Source organism: Fusarium musae, chromosome 2 (assembly GCF_019915245.1).
Source record: "Fusarium musae strain F31 chromosome 2, whole genome shotgun sequence".
Lineage (NCBI taxonomy): Eukaryota > Fungi > Ascomycota > Sordariomycetes > Hypocreales > Nectriaceae > Fusarium > Fusarium musae.
Genome location: NC_058388.1, coordinates 679,741 through 706,252, shown reverse-complemented (window position 1 = coordinate 706,252; position 26,512 = coordinate 679,741). Strand labels below are relative to the sequence as shown.

General features: G+C 48.9%; 9 protein-coding genes across 9 annotated transcripts; 4 read left to right on the top strand and 5 right to left on the bottom strand.

Annotated features, from left to right (window-relative positions):
- Positions 1-70: 70 nt before the first annotated feature.
- Positions 71-2,259, bottom strand: J7337_002193 (uncharacterized protein; the record flags this gene model as incomplete). The annotated part of the gene is made up of 7 exons (XM_044819926.1): positions 71-416; positions 468-650; positions 706-1,148; positions 1,360-1,440; positions 1,511-1,830; positions 1,882-2,091; positions 2,214-2,259. The coding sequence occupies 7 exons, from the start codon at positions 2,257-2,259 to the stop codon at positions 71-73; spliced, it is 1,629 nt and encodes a 542-aa protein (XP_044684226.1).
- Positions 2,260-2,755: 496 nt separating this feature from the next.
- J7337_002192 (uncharacterized protein) lies at positions 2,756-4,263 on the bottom strand (the record flags this gene model as incomplete). Its single annotated transcript, XM_044819925.1, has 4 exons — positions 2,756-3,718; positions 3,764-3,971; positions 4,016-4,161; positions 4,219-4,263. 4 exons carry the CDS (start codon positions 4,261-4,263, stop codon positions 2,756-2,758), a joined length of 1,362 nt encoding a protein of 453 aa, XP_044684225.1.
- A 1,189-nt stretch (positions 4,264-5,452) lies between these two features.
- J7337_002191 (uncharacterized protein) lies at positions 5,453-6,460 on the top strand (the record flags this gene model as incomplete). Its single annotated transcript, XM_044819924.1, has 1 exon — positions 5,453-6,460. One exon carries the CDS (start codon positions 5,453-5,455, stop codon positions 6,458-6,460), a length of 1,008 nt encoding a protein of 335 aa, XP_044684224.1.
- Positions 6,461-6,964: 504 nt separating this feature from the next.
- On the bottom strand, positions 6,965-9,584 carry CAT1 (catalase A; the record flags this gene model as incomplete). Its single annotated transcript, XM_044819923.1, has 3 exons — positions 6,965-8,640; positions 9,052-9,292; positions 9,366-9,584. The coding sequence occupies 3 exons, from the start codon at positions 9,582-9,584 to the stop codon at positions 6,965-6,967; spliced, it is 2,136 nt and encodes a 711-aa protein (XP_044684223.1).
- Positions 9,585-10,575: 991 nt separating this feature from the next.
- J7337_002189 (uncharacterized protein) lies at positions 10,576-13,267 on the top strand (the record flags this gene model as incomplete). The annotated part of the gene is made up of 7 exons (XM_044819922.1): positions 10,576-10,738; positions 10,786-10,860; positions 10,906-11,143; positions 11,192-11,344; positions 11,388-12,168; positions 12,260-13,187; positions 13,233-13,267. 7 exons carry the CDS (start codon positions 10,576-10,578, stop codon positions 13,265-13,267), a joined length of 2,373 nt encoding a protein of 790 aa, XP_044684222.1.
- Positions 13,268-14,237: 970 nt separating this feature from the next.
- On the bottom strand, positions 14,238-14,641 carry J7337_002188 (uncharacterized protein; the record flags this gene model as incomplete). Its single annotated transcript, XM_044819921.1, has 2 exons — positions 14,238-14,554; positions 14,605-14,641. 2 exons carry the CDS (start codon positions 14,639-14,641, stop codon positions 14,238-14,240), a joined length of 354 nt encoding a protein of 117 aa, XP_044684221.1.
- A 680-nt stretch (positions 14,642-15,321) lies between these two features.
- Positions 15,322-16,671, bottom strand: J7337_002187 (uncharacterized protein; the record flags this gene model as incomplete). Its single annotated transcript, XM_044819920.1, has 1 exon — positions 15,322-16,671. The coding sequence occupies one exon, from the start codon at positions 16,669-16,671 to the stop codon at positions 15,322-15,324; it is 1,350 nt and encodes a 449-aa protein (XP_044684220.1).
- Positions 16,672-18,972: 2,301 nt separating this feature from the next.
- J7337_002186 (uncharacterized protein) lies at positions 18,973-20,269 on the top strand (the record flags this gene model as incomplete). The annotated part of the gene is made up of 5 exons (XM_044819919.1): positions 18,973-19,048; positions 19,110-19,894; positions 19,932-19,986; positions 20,042-20,175; positions 20,261-20,269. 5 exons carry the CDS (start codon positions 18,973-18,975, stop codon positions 20,267-20,269), a joined length of 1,059 nt encoding a protein of 352 aa, XP_044684219.1.
- Positions 20,270-22,372: 2,103 nt separating this feature from the next.
- On the top strand, positions 22,373-24,492 carry J7337_002185 (uncharacterized protein; the record flags this gene model as incomplete). Its single annotated transcript, XM_044819918.1, has 3 exons — positions 22,373-22,549; positions 22,597-24,183; positions 24,265-24,492. The coding sequence occupies 3 exons, from the start codon at positions 22,373-22,375 to the stop codon at positions 24,490-24,492; spliced, it is 1,992 nt and encodes a 663-aa protein (XP_044684218.1).
- Positions 24,493-26,512: the final 2,020 nt, after the last annotated feature.

The window sequence follows — 26,512 nt, the reverse complement described above, 5'->3', positions numbered from 1 at the left end:
GTCACTCAGTACCTCGAAGTTCGTGCTTGAGTCATTCTAGAACGTAGAAAGGCAGCAAGGTAAGCCCGCATCATGTTGATTCGAGTGGGGAGAAGCCGTTCCAGAACACTGTCGTCATAGCTGTGTCCCAATCCTCCAAAGCTACATTGCTAAAGTCCATACACGGTCGATCTTGTCCTGAGAACATGACTGATATATCAGGGGCGTTCGATTCCTGTCTAGCGTTGAGAACGAGGTTGTCACGCGCAGCCTTGAGTAAGTTAGACAAAGTAAGTGCATGACCGTCAATCTTGCGCAGTTCGTCAATGATGATCATGCACGAGTCGAATCTGTGTTGAGCAATCTTGCGTTCATCTTCTTCCTGAGAAGCGAGCTGAACAAGGCAATATTGGGCCACCGGAACAATTACACATGTGCTAGCCGAGAGTCAGATCGTCGTCAGGATTCTTTGGAAGGTGTTTACTTACAGGCCATGACCAAGATGTGAAAGAAGACGAGCCCCGATGACTGTTTCGAGGGTGGAGATCACTTTTCCAGCCGTGGCAGTCATGTCCTGTTTCATCTTGTATTCCCACTTAGATTTCTCTTGGGCCGCTAGGCCAGATGGCGTTACAAAGAGGTATGGTCGTAGGAGGGCAATGTGCGTGGCGCTAGAGGTACGTTAACCAGGAGTGCTCTTGATGGTATGGGAAACGTGTCGCTCACCCATGATGAATCTGGAAACGGTAGGCAGTAAGCCGCAGACATTCATCCGATGAACGGGTGTCCTGTGCCATATCGCCGACAATGTCTTGCTCGATTACCATCAAGTCTCTTACCCACGCATCGATTTCAGCCGTGCTCGGAACATCGCTATCGGGCCCGTTGGTCTTGTGCAGAGCGTCACGCAGGACAGACACCGACTTGGAGTACGAAACCGCGTATTGTATGAGTCGTTCAATGTTGTCAGAAATGAACTGCTGACGAATAAACGGATCCAGATGGTTGAGGTCTCCTAGGATGTCTTCCACTGAGAGGGCAGGCACTTGGCTTTCAGACCGTGTAATCTTTAGTGGGCATCCAGAAGCGATTGCTTCCCATGCATCGCTGGCCAGGCAGCAATGCCATCTTCGCAATTGCAGAGCCTTTTTGGTGGCGGACTCATTTCGCTGAGGGCGGACAGCAGAATTGGTTGGGAATTGGCAGAGCCATCTCGCAACCCCGACTGCATGCCATCTTTTCGGGAAATTCTTGTGATACCGTGAGAAAAGCAACATAACTTGGGTGCATATCTCTTTGTTTTCAAGTTCGTTCATGTCATACAATATCCATAATGCTGTTAATGAGGCATTCAGTGGGCAAGCATCGAAGGGCATTTACCTTTGCACGTACGTAGAAGGCATCAGCCATATGAAGCCTATCGGTGAAGCCGGCCAGGGTGGCCAAGTCGGGTTCAGCAGACTGTCGTCATGTCCAGTCAGTGTACAGGGACGTCGGATGTAAGGGACTGATGAGCAAACAAGGACCATACCTCCGAGCCAGCCATGAGGACAGCCCATAGGAGCACCAAGTCAACGTTTGTAGGGCCGCCGTTAGCATACTTGGTGAGGAAGTCTGTGGCGTCAATGACGGGAAACCATGGATGAACGTGTGAGAAGAAGCCCTTGATAAGCTTGTCGCAGATGTCAGTTACTGGCAAAGCAAAGACACCCTTGGCCTCCAAGTACGCCTGATCGGCTGAATCAAGAGCATGACGAGCGTCCAGGTTATGCCTGAAGTCGACTTCGCAAGGGAATCCCGCAGCATCTTTTGCGGTGAGGGATATGATGACAGCTGAATCGCTGGAGAAATCTTACGCTGGAAATCAGTATTCTTCTGTTGCTACACAGCGAGCGAGCTTACCGATACGAACGGGCTGGGCGGCACGCGAGCTGGACGCACTGCTCTGTGGAGGAGACACCTGGCTGTTGTAGGGTTCGCCCGCTGCTGCTACTGCTGGTGAAACGTGGTCTTCACGATAATGACGCTCGGCCACGTTCTGGCGAGCATCATTTTGGCGTCGATACCGTTTATTCGGACGTTGGACGCAGGCGCTTGCGGGACGAGCGTCTGCTGTACATGCCGAACAAGGCGGACCACGAATCACAAAGTCACACTTTGTCTTGCCTTAAAATCCAAAGGGTGGAATCAGTAAATGTGCCACTTGAGCGAGGTTCAAACCTTCAATTACGTACGCTGATGGCACGCGAGGCAGGCCGCGGCAGAACGACGGGATGCCATGCTAACGGCCAAGGAGTGCAAGAAGCAATACTAGTAAAAACTAAAGATATAAAGAGGGGGTGTGCCAAGGAAGTGTTTAGGTGTGGCACGCAGATAACTAAGTAATATAGTGCATTGAGTGAGTGACAATACTAGCTAGCTGAGGTTCCATGAGGAATTAGAAGTGCCGACGTAGGCGTCATGTGACAGAAGTTATGTTAACCCGTCTTTAACCTTAGGGTAGATGCAATAATAAAGAATCCCTGTATCAACAAGAACTCTAATGTGATCGAGCAGCTCGCGAGTATAAGAAGTGGAAACATCAGTGAAGCAATTGATACATCTACCCTATCTGTCCATCTGTCATACAGTAAACCAATCTTTGTAACACTAAAACCCGGTCTCTATCGGCCCCTCTACGGCATACGTCGGATCTTCAGGGCCGGCAACTCACAAGTCAATTCCTCATTTGTAGGACAAGCTTTAGTGACAGAATGACAGTTCATGCAATTCCGCTCTATTCAGCCGGCTCAACGCTCTGCGGATTTCTAAAACCCTGCTCCGGATCCCACTTCTTCTTTATCTGCTGAAGCCGGGGGAGATTGTCCGCCCAGTAGAGCTTCTGCGCCGCCTTTCGGTCAAGCCATGCATCGATGTACCCGGCATAAGTGGAGCGTGCACCCGGAGCCGACCGTTGGATCCGCTCGTGAATCCCGTCCAAGAGCTTCCGAGTCGCTGCGGATACTTTACCCACTCCGACGCCGTAGGATTGGTACATGATGACACTTTTGCGGTGTGGGTATGCTGTTGCATTGACAGGTGTATCCATCATGGCGCCGCCTTCGGTATTGAAGATGACTGTGAATGGTGTCGATTTGCTGCGAGAATCCTCAAGGTATTGAAACAAGTCCGTGATTGCTGTGTCATTCAGAAGATCTTGTTCATTGAGCGACAAGGACTTTGAGTAGAACGCAGTCGGAATGCTGGCCAAGGTGCAGCCAGCGGCTTCAGCCTCATGAAGCAAATGACCCATCCAGTTTGTAAGCCACACTGCACCCTTGCTGGCACCAGGAAGACGAGCAGGGATTCCCGACGCCTGGTACTCGGCCTCCGAGCCAAAGAATGTTCCTGTAATGAGGGCTCCCAGAGGTTGAACGATGAAGAGACTTGCGAAGCGTCGGTCCATAGTTGGATCTCCAACTAACGCCTGCCATTCCTTGTATAAGTTGGCCGTTTCGTTCTGCGAGTTGAGAGTAAGGCTGTAACTGTATTGGACAACATTGCCGGGTTCCGGGCGAGTCTTGACCACGAATCTGGTCACGATACCGAAACTTGCTCCAGCGCCGCGCATTGCCCAGAAAAGATCGGGTGTTTCGTCTTGACTGGCAAGGTAAATCGTGCCGTCGGCTGCTACGACCTCCATTTCGACAACGTGATCGAGAGCACTTCCCCACATTCGAGATATCGGTCCAAGGCCGCCCTTGAGTTATGAGCGAAAAGCAGACACTGTTTGAAGGATACCTACTACTGTCAAGTGGCCGCCGGTGCCAACACTTGGACAAGTACCATGGGCAATGGCTCGTCCTCCGAACGTATGAAGATTCTTGTCTAGCTCGCCAAGGTTGGTGCCTGCTCCAAACGATGCCAGCCAAGTTTTGTTGTCCATCTCAAAGTCCTTGAGGTTGACAAGGTCGATCGACACGGCGCCATTGTCACCGCCAAGGCCATAGTTGCTATTCAGTCAGCTTTGGCCTACACGTTCAGAGAGATAGCCTACCCGTAGGAGTGGCCTCCAGACTTTGCCTGCACTTTGAGACCACTTTGTTTTGCACACTTGACGGTCTCGGAAACTTCGATGACATTCTGAGGGCGAATCACGGCAGCTGGAATCACTGGGAACTCGAGGTTGAACGGCTTCGTCCACTAGGCGAAGAGCGGATCACTCGGGTATGTGACGCAGGAGCTGCGGTTTGCACAGACAGCATCGAGACAGTCGCGGATAGAGACACTTTGTCCGTTGCCCATACTGAATAGAAGATTGCTGTAAAGAATTATGTTTTTGAAGCGTGTGGATTTCTTTGCAGGAGAAGAAAGTGGATGCTTATACATGTCGATAAAAATGGTACTAAAATATCATGCGGTTCTAGGATGAGGGTCTTGAAGGTCGCACGCGGGATGTTTGTCATGTTTTATTGGACATCGCCGAGATCTCTTCCGGGTTTGATGTTACTTCCGTTTTGTAAAAGCTGTACAGGCCTCAAACCGGAAGCAAACAATTTGATGCTGTCGGCAGTCGCGACCCGAGATGAGCCACGACCTGAGGGTGTGCAGACTTTGGCGATGTCTGTGCTCTGCATAAAGGCATGCTGCATCCATATGCTACCATATCGAACCTACTATACTCTACAAGGTCGTTTGTTTGATATGATTCAATTTAGCACTTTTGAAGAATTGCAGAGCCATCTGAGGGAGAAGTTGTACGGAGCGACAGAGCAAATGGGCTTTTACATATGCATGAGTCGCAAACTGTCCCCATACCGCTGAGAGAACGACGACAAATACTTGGTCTATGTTGATCTCAGAAGAAATATCTGAATGAAAAGAGGAGCTGTTGGTAAAGCTCAGAATACAGACATGTCACATCTCATCTTCCATCCAGTGCCATCCCTTTCAGGACACTGGACATATATCGGTAAGCAAAATATCGTTATAGCACCGTACGACGTACCACATTGTTCTTGGATAACTTCTGAAATTTCAGACGCTAGTCGCATTTTATTGAAGGCTGATTGAATGTCAATGATGATATTAAAGCAACATGCGATCACCTATCTAGACCAAAGCTTCACTCGCCGCTACCTTAGCTTCTCGCGGCTCTACAATTTTACTAACTTGAGGGTCTATTACCATAAGTCTCATCTAAAGTCATCTAAACTTTAGGCTTCTTTAGTCTAAGTTCATCAATTACTAAGAAATGCGAGTAGTATAAGCTTTCTCGAGCTGTGTATGGCCACACTCCTGATAAAAAGGCTATTCTAAACTCTGCGAATGAGGTCGTGACTCATGAAAGAACAACAGACAGCCACATTATTTACAGCCTTGCTTCATAATATTTTCAGTTGAACAGCGACGCACACCTCAGCTTCTGTCTCAATCCTGCTTTGCCTCCATCTACCATCATTTTTCACACAACTTCACGGCTTTCCAGGCGAACATGGATTTTAATAATCTCAAGTTCGACCCCAGCGGTCCTAAAGGCCGTCCATCCTTTGTTTACGATGGTGTGTACCGTACCTACAAAGACGATCAAAACCCTGAAGCCCTCTTCGGAAAAGCGTTACGCTATCTTTCTTCCTTGAGGGTGAATCATACATCGGAGCAACAGGAGATAATACATAAAGAGGTCATGGAATCTCTTTTTCACTCGATTTACGGCAGCAATCGCATTGAACAAGCAGGTCTAGGATGGGATGCCACACGATATCTCTGCTATAAGACCCTACATGAGCCCGACTCCATACTCGAAGTCAATGAGGACGATTCAGAATTCGATGAAAAGGTACTGGATCTATATGCGGCGGATCCCACTTTACGTGGAAAGTCGAGAAACCATATTGTTCGCGGCCGGCGTGAAGTCATCCAGCACATGAGAGCCTTCAAATACATACTGGAGAGGTTCCGGGTTCATAAAGAAGCCCTCACAGAGGATCTCATCAAGAAAACGCATGAGATTCTTTGCAAAGGGGTTTCGATCATCGATCCGGGTGCCGAGCATCCGGAAGTACCCTATGAGAGATACGCAGGAAAATATCGAGATGTTCCTGTGGGCGCCGGGAACACGATGTTCGTAATGCCGCAATATGTGCCTGCAAAAATGGCCGAAATGTGCGCGAATCTCAAAAATGACATCAATGGAAAGGAGATTCTGGATCCATTCTCACTCGCAGCCAAATACTCACTTCGCTCTGTTGAGATTCATCCATTTCAGGATGGGAACGGCCGAATGTGTCGCATCATCCTCAATGCGATCTTATTTCGGCGTGTCGGTATTTTCATCTCAATAGGAGAGACTGCAGATGAAATAAATGAGTATATAGACATCAAGAAGAGGGCATCGAGAGATATGGAGGGTCACGGAGAATATGCTACGTTTGTGCTGAAAAAGAGCGTGAGGAGCATACAGAAGCTGAAAAAGAAGATCAACGGGAAGAAAGAAGCATAATTAGGCCTTTGGGCGAGCTAAATATACGATGAGATTCAATTAACATCAGACTAGTGAGATGAGACGAAATGAGGTATGAGATAAGAGGCACAGATCCCGGATCTCGGTATTACTCCTCCCATCTCATCTCATCAAAACTCACTGAATTTTATCGAAATTCACCATGAAATCATCATGAAATCATCTAAAGTATGCCTAAACTTAGGATATATATGGTACAGATGAGACGAACACTATTCACTCCAGGAGTTTATACAAGCCAGCTGTCGGGGTTCAGCCTATAACAAGGTAGATTCAGGCCCAGAAGGATTGGGTATATGAAAAAGCAGTTTAACAGACACGGGCTTGGAACAATTATTTGCTGGTGATATTGGCCAACACAATGTATCTCAACTTCACAAATTCGAGTTTGTCACGGCATGAGTGAGAGTTCATGTGATTAATGTATTGACCTGAAGATTCAAATTGGCTTGTTACATAAGTTGGTATCTTTTCAATAAATCATTAGTATGCCACCATAGTGCTCAATCCATCCAGCTCTCGCTGCCAGTTACGGTGCTGACTGATGTTGTACACGAACTTCTCCAGGAAGCCCTTGGCATCGGAAGCAACGGTGACAATCTCCTTGAGGCTGTCAGGCGAAGCATTCTTCAGAGTCACAACGCCATAGCTGTCGACGACGCCACTGCCATCTGTCTCAGAGAGTGAGACCTCAGGAAGTTGGATGGCCTTGTTGATCAAGTCAACGGCCTCACCAGTACCACCAATCGCCTTCAAGTGACCGAAAGCCTCACGAATGTAGTGAAGAGCTCGACCGTTCTTGGAAAGGGTCTGAATAGACTTTTCACCGCCGGGAACAAAGATAGCGTCAAACATGGTGCTTCGCTGACCTTCGAGGTGGTGGTCGGGGACAATACCCTTGGATGAGGATGAATCCTCGTTGGCGGAGAAGATAGCAGATCGGCGAGGTGCGATAACGAAAGGAAGGGCACTCTGAGCCTTGATAGCGCCGTAAAGAGCGTTAAAAGCGACAGGATCGTAACCATCAGCGATGATGATGGCAATACGGCGCGACTTGATAGTCGGAATCTTGGGAAGGAAGTCCATCTGACTCAAGTTCTTGGCCTTCTTTCCGGGATTTGCCTTGGCCTCAACGGGCTTCTTGCCGCCGACCATTTCAGCGATCGTGTTTGCAAGCTCGCCATCAACTACACCGAGACGCTCAGTCAGGCGCTCGTAGACGATAGCTTCATCGCAATGGTCCAACTCGAAAGAGAAGGCGGCCTGGATGTGAGCCTTCTCAATCTCAGAAAGCGAGTTGTAGAAGAGCTGAGCCTGAGAGAAGTGATCCTTGAACTTCTTGCTGAGAGCCCGCTGCTTAATACCGGCAACCTTTTGCTGGTAGTCTACGTAGGCACCCTCCTGGGCGGTAGCAGGGGGCTGGTGGCTGTATCGGTTAGGCCAGTAGTTGACCTTGCCCTTGGAGATAGTGTGTCGCATGGCACCATCGCGGTTGAAATTCATAACTGGGCAAACAGGCTTGTTAATAGGTAGCTCCTCCCAGTTGGTACCCAAACGGCTGAGCTGGGTATCCTGGTAAGAAAAGTTTCGGCCCTGGAGCAGAGGATCGTCTGACGGACCAACGCCAGGCACAAGGTGGCTGGTACAGAAAGCGACCTGCTCGGTCTCGGTGAAATACTCATCGACGACGCGGTTAAGTTCCAGCTCTCCGATATAGCGGACGGGAATCTGGTCTTCCGGCCAGACCTTAGTAGCGTCAAGAATATCGAAGTCGAAATCGTGCTCTTGGGATTCCTCCAACACCTGGATGCCAAACTTCCACTTCGGGTACGCGCCGTTTTCGATGGCCTCCTGAAGGTCCTTGCGGTGGAAGTCGGGGTCCTGACCAGCAAGCTTAAGAGCTTCATCCCAAACCAGAGAGTGGACTCCGAGCTCAGGTGTGAAGTGGAACTTGACAAATCGGCGCTCGCCCTTGTCGTTGATAAGAGTGTAGGTGTTGACGCCAAAACCTTGCATCATGCGGTAGGATCGAGGAATTGCGCGGTCGGACATGGCCCACATGTACATGTGAGTCGCTTCTGAGTGTCCCCAGACGAAATCCCAGAAGTTGTTGTGCGCGGACTGTGCTTGGGGAACTTCATTGTGCGGCTCAGGCTTTCCTGCATGAATCACATCCGGAAACTTCATTGCATCCTGGATAAAGAAAACAGGTATATTGTTCCCGACCACGTCAAAATTTCCTGACCCCTATTAGCTTCAAGCTCTTTGAATTAATCTGACGATGAATGCTGGTGGTGTTGTGAGTGCGGCGCCACACTTTGCTCTCCGCGGCGGCGGAAATTTTTTGGGAGGGTATCTACTAGATGTTGGCAACTACATCCATTATAGACCCTCAACCGACCAAAGGTCCAACCTCAAAGGTCCAAAAAATTTCGCGCTGCACGCTCAGAGTTCGGTGTAATTGGGTGGTATTTGTTTGGGTTCATGTTGATATGAAGAGTTCCAAAAGTCAAGGGGAAGGAGTGATCGAGCGCTTGCATGGGACTTTGGCGTTGAGGGGATTCACCAACCTTCTTGTGTGTAAAACTTGACCGCAAACCCACGAACATCGCGAACAGTATCAGCAGAGCCGCGACTTCCCAGGACAGTCGAGAATCGAACAAAGACGGGTGTCTCTCTGGAGGTGTCGGTAAAGATGCCGGCCTTGGTGACATCTTCCGCGGACTCGAACAGCTTGAAAGTGCCGTGAGCACCTGCACCGCGGGCGTGGACAACGCGCTCGGGGATACGCTCATGGTCGAAGCGATGGATCTTATAGCGGTTAGAATTTGAGAATGCAAGGTGTGCAGTACGCAAGCGGTCCCAGGTTTGTGTTGTGACATACCTTCTCACGTCCAAAAGCATCCTCGAGAAGACTGGGACCAGTTTGGTCCTCGCTGTTGACGCGCAGCCATTGATCGGTGTTGTTCTGCTTCACTCCATAATCGGAGGTAATTCGAGTGTTCTCGCTCGGCTCAACGATGTTGGCCTTGAGCTGATCGATCTTGTCGTTTCGGTGTCCCATGACTGCGTGTTTGATAGCACCGGTAACTTGGTCGGTCATGTCGAATCCTAATCTTTATTCTTGAGTAAACAAAGAATAATTCGCTGAAGATTAGGCTCGAAGGATTCCGGGTTTCAAGATCTTTTTGTAATATTTTGAGGTCACCGTACCCATAAGCTGCCCGACTTCAGAGCACGTTGGATTTACGTCACACATGCGTTTGTCGATTCATCTTTCCCCGCGGGCTGGGCAAAATGGCAGTTGCGATGGGACGAATTGTTGAGAAAAGTCGTCATGTTTCGTCAGGTATAACCACCATTGACCTATGAGAAGCTCAGAATTTCCAACGAGCAAATATGGAATTCCCTATCTGATGCGATCGTGATCTGTGTTTGGGGAGGAGGTGCTTTTACTGTTACACCAGGAAAGAAAGCTCCGGTTTTTGTATCCCCCACTTTCCGTATCCGTCTGACACTTGCGACCTGTCGTTGAAATAACTCAGCAAATGGCCGAGGTTGGTTTGCAATGGAGAATTGATGTGGAATCTTGAGGCTCGATGACCGCTACAATTCTGGATTTAGCAGGGATTGGTGTCTTTCTATGGATCTTCGAGAAGGCGGGTTATATCGATCTTCAGCGGAATATCAACAAGCAAGACAATCCCATATAGCCGGATCGATTTTCAATATTTCCGGGCATGCACGCCAAAAAGCCTCATTAAGAATTTAAAGTTTACAAAATCTTCAACATTTATCTCCTTTCAATATCCGACATATCCGTTACTGATATGCTGCTTCACAGATATCCAAGTTGTTACGTGGGGCAGTTGTCAAAGCGACGTCAATGTACGTCATCGATATAGCATCATTCCCTGCTTGAAACCGCGTCACTATCAAACAGTCTTGAGTGAGATCAGTGTAGTAAAAAAGTGCCGATTCTTCAACCGATGTAATCTCACGCCTTATGTGACCGACATTTCTCTTCCCTTTCTCGGTTTCGTGAATCTCCGTTCAGCTTACCATCAACTCCAAATTTGATCTCAAAACGCAAGATGCCAGGTGAAGTGATCGATCGCCCTAACCCGGCTCCGCTGGACAGTCATCTTCCAGATGCGGCTCTGGAATTGGCACTCAAGGTGCCCAAGAAGCAGTTGGACAAGAAGATCGCCCAATCGCTCAATGATTTCCAGCATGCGGCATGTTATATTGCAGGGTGTAAGTGAGGTTAATTAGCGCGGCGCGTGTGGCTAACGCCAAGACAGCCATGATCTTCCTGAAAGACAACGTCTTACTGGAGAGGGACTTGAAGGCAGAAGACATCAAGCCGCGATTATTGGGTATGTAAGCATCGCTCACTTTGGTGCCTAGCTAATGCTTCAAAGGTCACTGGGGAACATGCCCAGGCATTATCCTCGTCTGGTCGCATCTGAACCTCCTCATCCGCAATTATGATCTGGAAGTCATCTTTGTTATCGGCCCCGGCCATGGTGCTCCTGCTGCTTTGGCCTCATTGTGGCTCGAGGGATCTCTCGAAAGATTCTTCCCTCAAAAGTACGGCGTTAGCAAGGACGGCTTGCGCAATCTTATTACCGGATTCTCGGTTCCTGGAGGCTTTCCTAGGTGAGACAAGTGTTAAACGTCAAGACAAGACCAAGCTAACCAGTTCAGTCACATCAATTCCGAAACTCCGGGTTCCATCCACGAAGGTGGTGAGCTAGGCTACTCCCTAGCTGTTTCATTTGGTGCCGTCATGGACAACCCGGACTTGATTGTCACTTGTCTGGTTGGAGATGGTGAAGCCGAGAGCGGCCCCACTGCAGCGTAAGTTATTTGCATCTTTTCGTGGCATTCACTAACTGTTTAGTGCTTGGCACTCCATCAAGTACATTGATCCCGCCGAGTCTGGAGCTGTTATTCCCATTCTACATGTGAATGGCTTCAAGATCAGCGAAAGAACCATTTATGGATGCATGGACAACAAGGAACTATCCAGTTTGTTCGCCGGCTATGGATACCAGCCAACCATCGTGGAGACTCTTGAAGAGATCGACAGCGAACTCTCGGGTGCTTTGGAGTGGGCTGTCAGTGAGATCAAGAAGATCCAAAAGGCAGCCCGAGATGGAAAGCCCATTATCAAGCCTCGATGGCCCATGATTGTTCTTCGAACACCTAAGGGCTGGACAGGTCCCAAGAAGGTTGACGGCGAGTTCATTGAGGGCTCTTTCCACTCTCACCAGATCCCTGTCCCCAACGCCAGCAAAGATGAGGAGCACCTCAAGATTCTGCAAGACTGGCTCAAGACCTACGATACTGCTCACTTGCTGAAGGATGGAAAGCCTGCCGACAGTATCTTGGAGATCATTCCTCAAAAGGATGAAAAGCGGCTTGGACAACTCAAGAAGACATACGATCCTTATCAGCAGCTGCAGGTTCCTGACTGGAAGAGCTTTGCAGTGGAAAAGGCTTCTCAGAACAGCTGCATGAAGCAAACTGGTGATTTCCTGAACCAGGTCATCAAAGAGAACCCCAAGAGCTTCCGTATCTTTTCCCCAGATGAGCTGGAGAGCAACAAGCTCAGCGCGGTATTCGACAACACAGGCCGGAACTTTCAGTGGGATGAGTTCTCTCGCGCACAGGGCGGCAGAGTCATTGAGATCCTCTCCGAGCATTGCTGCCAAGGATGGATGCAGGCAAGTATTCCGGGCTGAAGTTGGCGATTATACTAACAGTTACCAGGGCTACACACTCACTGGCCGAACGGCACTGTTTCCCAGCTACGAATCTTTCCTCGGCATCATCCATACCATGATGGTGCAGTACTCCAAGTTCAACAAGATCGCGCGAGAGACCAACTGGCGAGGTGATCTCAGCTCAATCAACTATATCGAAACCAGCACCTGGGCTCGCCAAGAACACAACGGCTTCTCTCACCAGAACCCATCTTTCATCGGCTCTGTTCTCAATCTCAAGGCTGAGGCGGCACGCGTGTATCTCCCTCCCGATGCCAACTGCTTCCTTAGCACCATCCACCATTGCCTGAAATCCAAGAACTATGTCAACCTTATGATCGGCTCAAAGCAGCCCACTGGTGTCTTCTTGTCTCCAGACGAGGCTGCTGAGCATTGCCGAAAGGGTGCAAGCATTTGGGAGTTTGCTTCAATTGATAGTGGCAAGGAGCCCGATGTTGTAATCGCCGGTATTGGTGTTGAGGTTACCTTTGAGGTTGTCAAGGCTGCCGAGATTCTTCGTGCCTGGATCCCTGAGCTTCGAGTCCGAGTCGTCAACGTTACGGATCTCATGGTTCTGGCCGCGGAATCCCGTCATCCCCACGCACTCAGCCGCGCTGACTTCCTTGATATGTTCACGGAGGACAAGGCTGTATGCTTCAACTACCACGGATACGCTGCTGAGCTCCAGGGCCTTCTCTTTGGACGCCCTGGTCTGCACCGCATGACAGTAGAGGGATACAAGGAGGAGGGTAGCACCACCACACCATTCGACATGATGCTGCTCAACTGGGTCAGCCGATTCGACGTCGCTAAGCGTGCGCTCAAGGGTGCTGCTGAGACAGACGACAAGATCAAGGCCAAGCTTGATGAGACACTCAAGAAGATTGACGACAGAGTTGCGGAGGTCAAGAAGTACATTCAGGACGAGGGCAAAGGTGAGTAAACTCCACACGTACAAGTTCAACGCTAATAAGTGACAGATCCTGAGGACTTGTATGATATGCCCAAGTTTTAGAGTTTACAGAGGATTTAATGGGGTAATCAACATAGAAGTAATTTGAAGAGATAAGCGAATGAGACTACGACTTTGCATGATCCAATCTTCGCCGAATATTTCGTGAATGCTGCAACGCAAGGCCCCTTCCTTGTAAAATGTGGTGCGAACAACAAGCCAGCAATGAATCAACAACTTCCTTCATCATTCTGGGTCTTTACGTGACGGCTGGAGAGTCTCGAAGGCGTAGAACTCAAAGCCTCAGCTTCTGACTCGACGGTCATGGCTAGCATTGACAAGGATGCGAGCCAGGGTCAACGTGGTCTAGACTCCAAAGCCAAACCAATCAAAAGGCTCAAATTGGCTCCTCAAGCACGATTCAGGCAATTCTTGATCTTGGCCGGAGATAACATGGGGACGACAAAGACACAGTTGCTAAGGCATCGTGGAGACAATATCTTTCCCTTGCACCATAAAGCTTGTCTCAATCTCGACACCGCACTACGCTTTGTTTACGCTATTTTCCTTTGAGTCCTCTCTCTCCCATAACGCATGATAGTCAAGGTCAAGTATACACAATACACCAAGTCCTAGCATGAGATAGAGCGCATCACGAAGCAAGAAACTTCCGTGCTTCTTCATACTCTTCCAACTTTTTTTCCTCTTTCTCCTCCTTCTCACCACCCGAATCGGCGGTCCTCCCCTTTTTTACTGGGCTGTCAAATTCAAGAGGGCACGGCTTCTCTGTTTCAGTTCCCCTGGAGGATAACTCGTCTCTTTCATGCTTGGAAAAGTAATCATTGTAGCGGTTTTGTATAGCCGCCTCTCTGGTTTCCGGTGTCCTATAAAAGACTGTCAGTGGCGTTTACTAATGGTGCACCTAGTAGCAACTAGACTTGGTGGAGAAATATCGCTGTTGAAGTAGAAAGCAGGGATCCGTGGGAGTTAACTCAAGCGATAGATCATAGTGGTAAGAAATCCAGGGTAAGTATTACATTGCATCCAGACGCTGCGACCAAGCCTTCTCAATCGTTTGCGCTTCTTGCATGGCGTTTTCTGCCTCCTGCAACTTCCACCTAATGTCTCGACTGTTATCGGTTTCTTTCAGCTGTGTGAAAGTTTTGACGCCCTCTGAGGCATGGTAAAGTCCAATTTCGGGGACATCGGCGAGTTTCAAGTGCAATTCTGCGGCATGGTAGGGATTGAGGTCTTGCTCCTTTACTAGTTCTTTGGCCGCCTTCAATGCTTCGATCGGATGGCCCTCGCGCTCGAGACGGGAATATTCTCTGAACCGATCAAGCAGCTCGGCTGGCTTCTGTTAGTCTCCAGACTTCCATTCTCCGAAAATGCACACGTACCTTGGCGAGCTGTTGGCATGGGGACTGGTGAACTCATGGTTGATAAGAAGATGGTGATACTGTGTAATTAAGTAGAGCTGTGGTTATTATGATGGAATAATGGTTGTGGTTGTGATGAAGATTGTGATGGAGAAGAAGATCATCCCAGACCGATTGTCGGTAAAAGTCGAAAGGCATGAAAGTGCCTTCCTTTACTCTTTGAATGTGTCAAGCTCCAGGCAAGAAGCAGTTAACGTAGAGAATCCGAGGACATTCACGTTAGGGAGGAGCGAAGCATGGCACCTGAGCACGATGACAGTACCTGGGCTTTCTCGGAAATTAGGCATGTTTTAATCAAGACTCTACCGTTCGACGTCATATTCCTCGTTCTGATAGCTTGTCGCGTTTATCACTCTAAGTTGTGAGCTAGATGTGTTATCTGAAGTTGAGGCTTGTAACTGAGAGTTTGTTCCGGCCGACAGAACTTAGTCGCATATATCACCGAACACGGGACAATGTAATGAGCTACCCTACAGAGGATGAAATGTATTACTGCATATTAACCAAACCTTGCGCAACAAAGGTTAAATAAGGATAAAATATCTAAGTACATATGAAATTCTTTCCATTTGAAGAAACAGTAACGAAAGAGAGCAAGCAGTAGTGTGGGTCGTTTACGTTGCTTGTTCCTTTTGGATGGCTCACTGCCCCGAACGAGCAAAACAGTCTTTGCTCCTTTCAAGAACACCAACGCTCCACGATCAATCCCTGAACACTTTCCAATACGTCAAAATCGAGACCTTCCTGACGAAATGCGACAATAATCATGTCAAAGTCTCTTTCGAGAGCCTCGACAGTCCATTCGGCTTCATCGAGTCTCGGGATCTGAGGAACAGCGTTTTGCGACACGAGAGGATCAGCCCAAGCAACATCGACCTTGCTTGTTTCGACCAAACGCCTTGTCAATTCGAGACCAGGGGAATTGGCAAGATGCGACTGACCGCGCTTGAAGCCAATACCAACCACAAGAACGCGTGGTCGCTGGCCGTTCCTGTCAACGCTGTAGAGACGCGTCACAGCGCGCTGTGCAATTTCGGAAGGACGGTCGCGCATCTTCTCAGAAGCTGCCCGCAGGAGAGGGAATTTGCTGTTGGAGAGCAAATACCATGGATTGACGGGAATGCAATGACCACCAACACCAAGGCCTGGTGAGAACGGGAGGTAGCCAAATGGTTTGGTGGCAGCTGCACGACAAACTTCATACGGATCGATGTCATGGGCACCACAAGCATCCGCCATCTCGTTGGCGTAGGCGATGCAAACCATACGCTGACAATTCTCGTACAGCTTCATCATCTCGGCCACTTCTGGCCTCGACACTGGCACAACGTGATCGAAACTCTTCGAGTAGAGCCTCATGATAGCATCAAGCGACCCCGGAACCACGTCGTCAAGTCCAGACACAATCTTCGGGATGGAGTGAGCTGGCGGCTCGGTGCGACCAGGGTCAACACGTTCAGGCGACATGCCCGCGAAAAACCCACGCTCTTTTGCGAGAGGGCCAAGAAGAGCGCGCGTCATTCCCACTGCCACCGAACTCTCCACGACTACCACAGCGCCTTGCCGACCGTAGAGCTTGACCACGCCTAATGCACTCCGGAGATACGAAGAGTCGATCGTTTTGTGATCAATCAGAAGAGTCGGTACTGAGATCAGAAAGTGGGTGACTTCAGCAAGATCTGAAGGCTTGCACGTGAACTTGGCACGACTACCGATAGGTTGCTTCTGAGTCAACTGTCGAGTTCGAGCTTCTGATACATCGTATCCAAGCACATCGTGATTCTTGGAGAAAACGTCGACTAGATGCTCGCCAACATAGCCAACCCCTATGACAGCCACGAGCGGCTCAGCATTTGCATCAATGGGCTTGGAAACCACGTTGAAGACATCTTCTGCCTCTGAAATTTCACTTGGAGGAGTGATGTCGTAGTATTCTCGACTGGGAATGTTCCACGACTTGGTTTCTGGCTCATGGCTAACAAAAGGAAGCCCCTGAACAAGGAGGCTCTCGGCAAGAATTTGAGCCATGATGGTAACGATCGGCAATTAACGAGTGAATGGGGTGAAATGGAGAAGTATGCAGAGAAATCATTGGGGTTCGACGGGAGCATATGTATCATCAAGGACGACTATGGGCTCGTATCGAGCGATCCATCTACACTTCTGGCTTCACAATGCGACCGATGAATCGAGAACTTTTCCTTTCCGTTCCAATTCAACGGCTATACCGTGCGGCGTCAGGCCTCAGTAACCGGAACTTTTTTACACGATACTCCGAGCCTCAAGTGGAAACTTGGCCTGCGACATGAACTGCCCCTGAATAGCTTGCCGCACGAATACATCTGGCCACGCAAGATCTTTGAACCAACCAAGACGTGATTATCAAGTCACAAAGACTGAAACTAGCAACAGCCACTCCGCTATCCCAACTCGAGGAAACTTGCGAGGACCAATACAGCCTCACCGATGCCTTGGTTCATCCCCTGTATCCTATGCAGGAGTCAACTAGCCTGGAAGCACGGCATCCATTTCAGCTGACGTGCCTGAATTAACATCCTAGCTCAGTCAAATTGTTGTACAGGATGACGAGGGTATGTTTGAGGTTGAAGATCAGTCGACTGTTACTCCATTTCGCCATACATTTCCAAGGAAGGATATGTCAGCATACTGGGCTGTGATGATCTATTGAACAATTTGTTGGCCCAATGGCTGGTACGCATTCTTGATGGATCGGCTTCGCTGAAATTATTGCGTTGAGAATATAATTGAGCAACCAGGGGATGAAGCCTCAACTCAAACTTACGGGCTGTGGAGTATCGTCTCCGATGCCAAGACGGCTTCACAAGTATTAATGAGATTATTTAATGCGTTTGGCGGGTCAACTTCACTCTCTTGAGGACGATTGCAGATGAGATGCTTACAGTAATTCACTGTGACACGGTGAAGGACAATATAGGAATAGATCTTCTGTGTGGGGCCAGAAACTTCTCATCAACCCGACAGCGGAAAACGGAACAGCCTTGAACCTGGCAGGGCTATCTCGCCTGGGATGTTGACATGGCTTGTTGGAGTCGAGCTGAATGACGTTACACAAGCTGACGGAACACGCCAGTTTCTTCCCGACGGGCATTAAGCTTACTGTCCCTGTTTCGTGTCCCGGTGGTGGTTCATATTTTTATCACGACAAGGATGCGAACAAACAAGCGTCTTCAAATCGGCAGCCAACCTTCTGAACTATTCTGGACCTTGTGTAACGATGCACGAGAGACATTTAAATGGGACGAATACGAGTGTATGCGCCAAGAAAAACTCGGATAATCCGACTGGAGGGCGCTGCAAAAGCAAGGATAGCTGCAGGTGACTCGCGTTTTTAGGTGTCTGGGAATGTTTTCTCCATGGCCTCGAGGCTGATAGCAGATCCTAGACACTGCCAGTTCTTGCCAGCGAATCATCACAATCAAGAGCCAACTCATCAACATTAGTGTCGATGAGAATATCGAAAGCTGAAGAAGCAATCAAGTCTTGCTGCCTGGTGTGGCATCAATGGGTCAATATCTGCAAGTCGCAAATCATTCACATTGTCAAATCAGAGCACCATCGACATGCAATTGCCCGAAAAGAAAGCAATAAATCAGAGACAGTGGCCTCACCTGATATTGGCTGGCTTGTTTGGGATGGCTTATATCGATCTCAACGTGGACCATTAGGTGACCTGGTATGAGGCCTAGGCTGCCGGGTCAGTACATTCACCTTGGCCGACGGTCTCTCGTGTTCAAGGTGCAGAATTTGGCGTCCAAACCATCTTAATTTTAAGTTGGATATTTACCTCGCTCAGGAGCTGCAGTTACGCGTGCCCCACGTAGATAAACTCTCTCGAAGCTTCATACAACTACCCATCGGCCGCTCGCATTGCCACTCGTTCAACTCATCATTTTCCCTTCCTTCGTTCCAAGTATATTGCTTCCGTTTCATCACTATCGTTCAAAATGAAAGCCAGCCTTCCCGTCACCCTTGCTTCCCTGCTGCTCCATGCAGGGACCGCTCTGTCTGGACCAGTCTTTGCAGCCGATGATCTTTTGTCATTGCGCAATTCGAAGTTGAGGAAACGTGCCGAGTGTGGTCTTGGGATTGGTTCGTGCAATCCTGGATCCTGCTGTTCAGAGAGTGGCTTCTGCGGAACAACCGGAGACTTTTGTGGTGGTTCTGCTTGCCAGCTCGAGTACAGCGATTCGTGTGATACTTTGTAAGTGCTATCTGAAGCTTGGGAACTACAGACAAGATCTTGTATCGTCCAAGTCCTCGTACTGCAGTAACGGACATGAAGCTGACATGGAGACCAGTTTCGGGCCTCGTGGAAGCAGCACGGAAGACATTTCTCGACCACAGCTTGGCAATGTCCCGTATGGTATGTCTTTGCATCAACTCTAATGGTCGTATGCATTATTAGATGCTTACAATAGTCATAGGCTCTGTCATCACAACTTGCACTACACCCGGTGTGATTGCTCTGACATTCGATGATGGCCCTCTCGACTACACCAATGACCTATTGGATCTTTTGGATGAAAGAGATGTCCATGCCACTTTCTTTGTGGCCGGTAACAACAGGGCCAAGGGACATATCGATGACTCGTCCAACCCATGGCCCGCTGTGATGAGACGCATGTACTCTGCAGGCCATCACATTGCCAGCCACACTTGGACTCATCGCAATCTCAACGAGGTCAACAGCACTATCCGAAGATCTGAGATGATCTACAATGAGATGGCCTTCCGCAATCTCTTTGGTTGGATTCCGACCTACATGCGGGCGCCATACCTCGAGTGCAACGCCGCATCTGGTTGCCTCGATGAGATGTCCGAACTTGGCTACCATGTTGTGGACCAGAACATTGACACGAAAGACTACGAAAATGATAGTCCTGCTTTGATCCAAATCTCCAAGGATCGCTATTCTGCTGGAATCTCGTCCAACTCAGACAGCAACCAGTATATTGTTCTGGCACATGATGTTCATGATCAGACTGTTCACAATTTGACTGCTTTCATGATCGATACTGCCCAAGATCGTGGATATAGACTTGTGACTGTCGGAGAATGTCTTGGTGACCCTCGGGAGAACTGGTACCGAACGGTTTCCCGAGGCCGAGATGTCACATCGACAGAGTCGGCTACCCCTACCCGAACTGTCCCTCCTACCAACGTGTCGGTGACAACAAACACTGCTACCTCGACTGCAACTGGTGGTCTTGTAATTTCCCCAAACCAGCAATGTGGTGGCAACACAGGCTATACTTGTCAGGGGTCAGCCTTCGGAAGCTGCTGTTCCTGGTACGGCTACTGGTACGTCCTCCCCCGCTCTATTCGTGAATATTTCAAGCGTGCTAACATTATCTAGTGGATCGAGCGAAAGCTACTGTGGAACAGGCTGTGATGCAGACTTTGGGTCGTGCACGCCTTCCGGAAGTGACATTCACGACACCACCAACGGTCTTTGTGGCCCAGGTGTCAGGGCATCATGCGGAAACTACGGTGAAAAGACTTGCTGCTCTCAGTACGGGTTCTGGTAAGTACCCCTCCTAGACCAAGATAACAGATGTAACTGACATGTACACAGCGGCAATAGTGCTGCTCACTGCGGAGCTGGTTGCCAGGGGGGCTTTGGAGAGTGTAACTGAGGTGCATGTTTATCCATCAATATGATGTTAATGCTGTGACTCAGACGGGAGAGGCTTGCGGAGAGGGTAAGACAGTGATGACTGTCGGGATATTCTTGTTTACTTTCTTGTATCCTTCCAGGATCATTAATTGTCCACGTGTGGACCCCTTTAGCTGCTATTTAGGCTTAATTGGTATTGATTGACCGTATTTCTGCAATCAATCTTGTTGAGTTAATCTATCCTACATGCTTTCAGCTGAACATGAGCTGCATGGAACTTTTTCCCGGCGAAAACTTTCAGTCCTGCTGAAATTACGAGTCTGATGTCCCACAACATCAAACGTGCATTTAAACATGCAGAGCCTCCTGAAATAGAAACCCATGCAACTAGTCTGGGACTATATCCGCTGTATCACCACAAGAAACGCGTCACGGCCTCACCTTGGCCTGCATATACTGGATGCCAACTCCTATTGGATAAGCCTAACTTGCAAACGACCAACCAGCGCAGCGTGATCGGCGTGGGGTTCCGCATCCCGAGTATTACACATCTCGGGATGCTACTGGACGTAAGCAGTTACGCAACGGGGGATATCTTGTCAGTGGCGGGGGTATGCTGGTAGGATATTGGGAAGAAACTGGGATATGTAGATGAAGGACCGGGATGTATTTTCTTGATACTAGCGTGATGGGCGGGGATACGTAGGCGAAGGACTAGGATGTGTAGCGCAATCGGGTCGCGGAGATCGTCTCGGTGCATCTTGCATATTGTGTGCTGAGTTTGCTGGCAAGAGTGTGGCTGCATATAATGGTGCTTTTGTATAATGCGTTTGTTTCGTGGTGTGGATGGGTGGGCTACTGCAGGTCCGGCCGTGTCTGTTCGGGTTGGGCCGTGGACTTAAGTTTAAGCTTGAAGCGGGATCTTGATATCTCACTGCAGGTGTTGCTTTGGGAGAAGGTTCTGAACGGTGTTGAGGCAGACTATGTCTTCAACCTGGGAAGTTGTCGTGATGGCACTGCGGAACTCTTCAATGTTAGAACAATACCTCTTTACATAGTTTTCATGCCTTGTTCTATAGTCTTCTTACAGAAACAGGCTCAGGTTTGGAGTGCCAGTCTTGAGCTGTCACGTATCCTGTCAAGCTGAGAGCCTCGTATTCTACTTCTAGATCTTCATCCCCTCTGCAAAGACCCGAAATACCAGATATACATACCCTGTTCCCTGTAGTGACATGCCAATGCGTCGAGGCCACTCTGATATTGAATCTCAACAAGCTCAACAAGTCAAAGATCTACGCATCGAGATTCCACAGGCCTCATGCCGAAATAATCGCCCCATACGGTTCGGGTGAGACTCACCGTAACACAACAAACCCAATTGCCAACAACTCTAGTCCTCTCCCGCTGCCTTGGCTGCATACCAACCAAGCAATTTCCGTTTTTGCCTTCTCAGTAGACCATACCATGTCAAAAATAGCCCACGGGCCGAGCTGATATCCAAGGATCGTGTGTTGATCACTTTCACCCGTGTCCAGCACCACAGGCATATGCAAGGTCTCCATTTCAGGACTATTACTTTTTTTTTATTTTTCCAATTTTTGTAAAACTTGGTTTTCCCGTGATGAAGAAGCATTGGTCAGCGGAGATCCCGCGCCACCCCTCTCTCGTGTGCTGTCGTGTTAGGCTCGTGAGGATCAACGGTGAGGCTGGACGGCAGTGTGAGGCCTTTGGTAATATTTGTTGTTTGGGGACTAGTGTTTTTTTGTACTGGAAAGATCTTGCTATAGCTTCAATAACCCCCGACTTTAGATGTTAGTTTCTGTTCGATAGGAGATAGACTCATCACTCGCTTTTGGGTTCTGTTGGAAGGGTGTTCTTTCATCGGGTCTTTGACCTTGTCACTCGCTTTCGTCACTCGCTACTCTTGTTGCCTTGCTCCGCAAAACTCGGCTCCAGGTCCGTGATTAGTATTCTCTGGAACTGTAAGTATTATGGTGCTTGCATCTCATTTATGTGCTAAACTGTTTGGTGGGCAGATCCCAATCGAACGGCTACAAGTCAACAATCGCAATGGCCAACCTCGTACCTGCAGGTTCCGCCAGAGAATCATCCTCTTCGGAGACAGGTAATCCAATGTCTTTCAACAAGGGAAAGATGCCTGCTCTGCCATATGGTGGTGGACCCGGGCCTTCAACATCCCACGGCCAGATCCCCCTCAGGCCAAGCGGAACAATCTCCAGGGATTCAGTAAGTCCCATAACATATGATTCCTGGATCACCCTAACAGGCTACAGTCCGTTATCCGAGGCATTAACGGCGGCTTCCATCCCGGTGCCCAAACTCCAATGTCAAGCGTAACCCACGCCTCCTGGCTCACCAACAACGGCAACGAATCGAACCTCTCCTTCACATCGTCCATCATGCAAGAAGAAGCCAAACTCCGCTGGGACTCAGACGAAGAACTCAAAAAGATGTCCAAGAGTATGCTCCGTCTTCAAAAATGGAGTCTCATCATCGGTCTCGCTTCCATCAACGGCGCTCTCATCTACGTCGGTTGGAAATACTACCAAGTGTACTACTTCTTCCTCGTGCTTTTGAGCTCCAATACCGTTCTTCAGTCGTTTATGTGTATTTGCATTATTCTTCATTGGTTTATTACCCATGTGCTTTTGGGATGGTGGAAGAGAGATGAGAATGTTCCTGCTGAGCCGGAGAAGATGGTGTTGCTTCTGCCGTGCTATAATGAGACGTATGAGGAGTTGACGAGATCTCTTGATTCGCTTATTGCGCAGAAGAATATCGACAATCATCCTCGTGTTATCTTCATCGTTGTTGATGGAAATGTTCGTGGTCCAGGTATGGAGAAGACTACGCAGGATTATCTCCTCCAAGATATACTCGAGCCTGGTCCCTCTCGGACCTTTGAAAATGGATATCGTGCTCGAGATGGATTATTCATGCCTGTCAAGACACAAACTGGTTTCTACAAAGGCATTCCGTATGTCTTCGTCGGAAAGCGGTACAACCAGGGCAAACGCGACAGTCTCTGCTTCGCGCGCTCTCTTATCTACCACTTCAAGCAACGCTCTGAGAATATCGTCACCATGTTCAACAATGAGCTGTTTGAATACATCGGCAACAACTTCATCAACGCTGGTCTTGATGACATCACATACCTCTGTGGTATGGATGCCGATACTGTGTTTGATGAATACTGTATCTGGGAGATGATCAAGGAGATTCGCAAGAACCCGAAGCTCGTCGGCGTATGTGGCCATGTCTGCGTCGACTTTGACGGCCACAATTGGGGATACTGGTCGTTGTACCAATCTGTTGAGTATTCACAAACCCAAGGCCTTCGACGCATGTTTCAGTCTCGCATCACTGGAAAAGTCAATTGTCTTCCTGGATGCTGTCAACTCATTCGTGTTGATGAAGCTACTTTTGGCGATGCTGTTCTTCGCGAGCGCTTTGGTTACTGTCCTAAGCCAAATGATATCATGACGCAGCACATCATGGGTAACTATTCTGAAGACAGTATTCACGCCTCCATCATCTTCAGTCTCTTCCCCGGCAAACAAACTGCACAAGCCCTACGCGCCAAAGCCATGACAATCGTCCCCCAAGACTGGAAAGTCTTTCTCTCACAGCGCAAGCGTTGGGCGTTGGGTAGTATCTCCAACGAATTCGTCATGATCTTCCGCCCCGGCATCATCCTCATCGAACGTCTGCAGAGTCTCATTGCCGTCATAACCTGGGCAATCACCCCATTCATCATCGCCGCCTTTGTCGAACTCCTCATCGTCTTCGCCAAACGAGGCAGCGAAGTGATGCAAGACCCCGTGTTCCTCGGTCTCATCTGCGTATTATTCTTCCGCTATGTAAGTCAAAGTCACACTCTTACTTACCCCTGCAGCAAATCTCACGCCAAGAAAGCTTGGCTAACGTCTCTTTTTTTGCAGCTTTACTCTTTTTGCATTGGCTTCTGGCTGCCTCGCAACAACCTTGAGCGCGCGCAGTACTTTGTAGGCTATGTCATGCATCTCTTCACGTCGCCTTTTATGAACATTATCATTCTGGTTTATTCTCTGTTTCACTCTGATGACTTCAAGTGGGGTAAGACGCGTGAAGTTGTCAGGGGTGTTAACGAGAAGGATGGTGACGATGTTGGTGGTCGGGGTACACACTGAGGCTGGTAAATAACCTCTACATTTATCTTCTACATATTTTCTTGAGTGGTGGGTTTTGGATTGATACGATATTGAGGGTGTGGAAAATAGACTGGAGTATACGGACCGGTCATCATTGTAATGTATATTTCTTGTTACAAAAGAACTAAAATATTGCCATTTTCAGATACGGAGGCACCAATGATTGCAGACATCTAAGTCTTGATTTCTTGTGGCGCAATGATGGGACTCGAGACTACCACGTGCTGTTAGGTTGCATTAGTTGACTGTTGACGCCTACGAATTGGGTGTGCCAAGATAAGCCCATCCGATATCCGACAGTTTGGTCACTATCATTAGTATCATAGCTGTGAGCCAAGAAGGGAGAGGTTAACTTTACCGTTCGAGGTATCTCGGCACGCCATGACCAACTCAACGCGTAACAATCAGTTATCAAGGTCCTATCTCAGTGTCCTCATGATCACTGCATTCCTATCAGCGAGATAGACAACCCCGCCCGTCCCATAGATAGCAGCAGGGACTTTTTATCTTGTTCGGGTATAGCTTCATTCTCACGAGCTACGCTGATCTCCATCGCCAACGGTTCCCCTCCTATTGGCTCCTCGGGACATGCCAGGCTTCGAAATCCGGGGGTGGATACACGCCAAGAGGCAGCTGGTCAAACAGCTCTTAACTCTTTTACGTAGCAAACCTCGTGGAGCTCTCTCTTTTTCCCTCATGTAATGGCAGTCGATTATGAAGGGTCAAGCAAAGTCCCGCTCTGGCTGCAGGGCCTGCAAGAGCAAAAGGGTAAGAATATCCGGGAGCAGCAGCAGCTTACCCTATTTCTCACTAACGCTTGTGATGTTGTAGCTCAAGTGTGACGAGAGCAAGCCTAGCTGTAATAATTGTATTGCGAGGAAGATTAGTTGTCCGGGGTATCAGCAAACTCTCAAGTGGTCCACCAAATATGAGCGAAGAAAGGACAAGACGAGTGATCCTCCTGGTTTCAATCAACTCATCTTTGCTGCGTCTGAGTCGGTTCAGCGTCGTGGTTCTGATGTGACGGTATCTCCACCGCAGAGCAGACGGTCGTCTACTACTTCACAACAAGCTTCAAGTCCTGCTACAGTATCATCGGTTCCTGCATATTTGCCTTCCGACTCAAGTCTCGTGTGTCAAGAAGACAAGGACATCAAGAGCACAGCCATTGCAGCTACGAATTGCGCCCAGCCATGCAACACCTCTCGGGGGCGTTCAATATTGACATCACCTAACGCCGCCGACAATACGACGCCTTCAAACAACATGCCTCTCATACTACTCCCCCAAGACCCAACGCCGAAGACCCCCGAAGAAACCGAGGATCAAACCATCGCGCTCTACAGACGGCGCTCATCATGCTATAAAGCAATGAATACTCCAACAACCATATCTGAACCGTCAACATTCTTAATCGAGCTCTGGTTCAAATCTGTCTGCGGCTCATGGGCAGCATACGACTCCCCTACCAACCCCTTCCGGCGGTTGGGGTCCTCCCTCTGGGGTTCCTCAAGACCATTGTTCTACTCTCTTCAGAGCATGGCGGCTGCTTCTCTCACGCGACGACAACCTCAGATACAAGAAATCGCTGCATCGGCCCCACGAATAGCGACCGAAGCTATAATTCAAGAGCTTAAAAATCTCTTCGCATCGCCGAATAGTGTCACCACAATACCTCACGCGCTCATCATATCACTGTTCTGTCTGAGCTCATCGCTTTGCTGGATGGACCATAAACAACTTGGTCTACAATATCTACGACACGTGCGCGTAATACTAGCCCTCCTCGAAATGCGCTCCGAGCACCTCTCAAAACAAGACCAAAGCTTAGTCGGCTTCTTTAAGGAATGTCTTATCTACGAAGAATCCGTCCGTAGTATCGTGACAAGCACCAAAGACGACATCAGCACGCTCACAGAATGGACACCAGCGACGTATCCACCATATGACTTTGTTCTTCATCCTTGGACAGGTGTTCCGCCCAAAATAATTGCTTTGT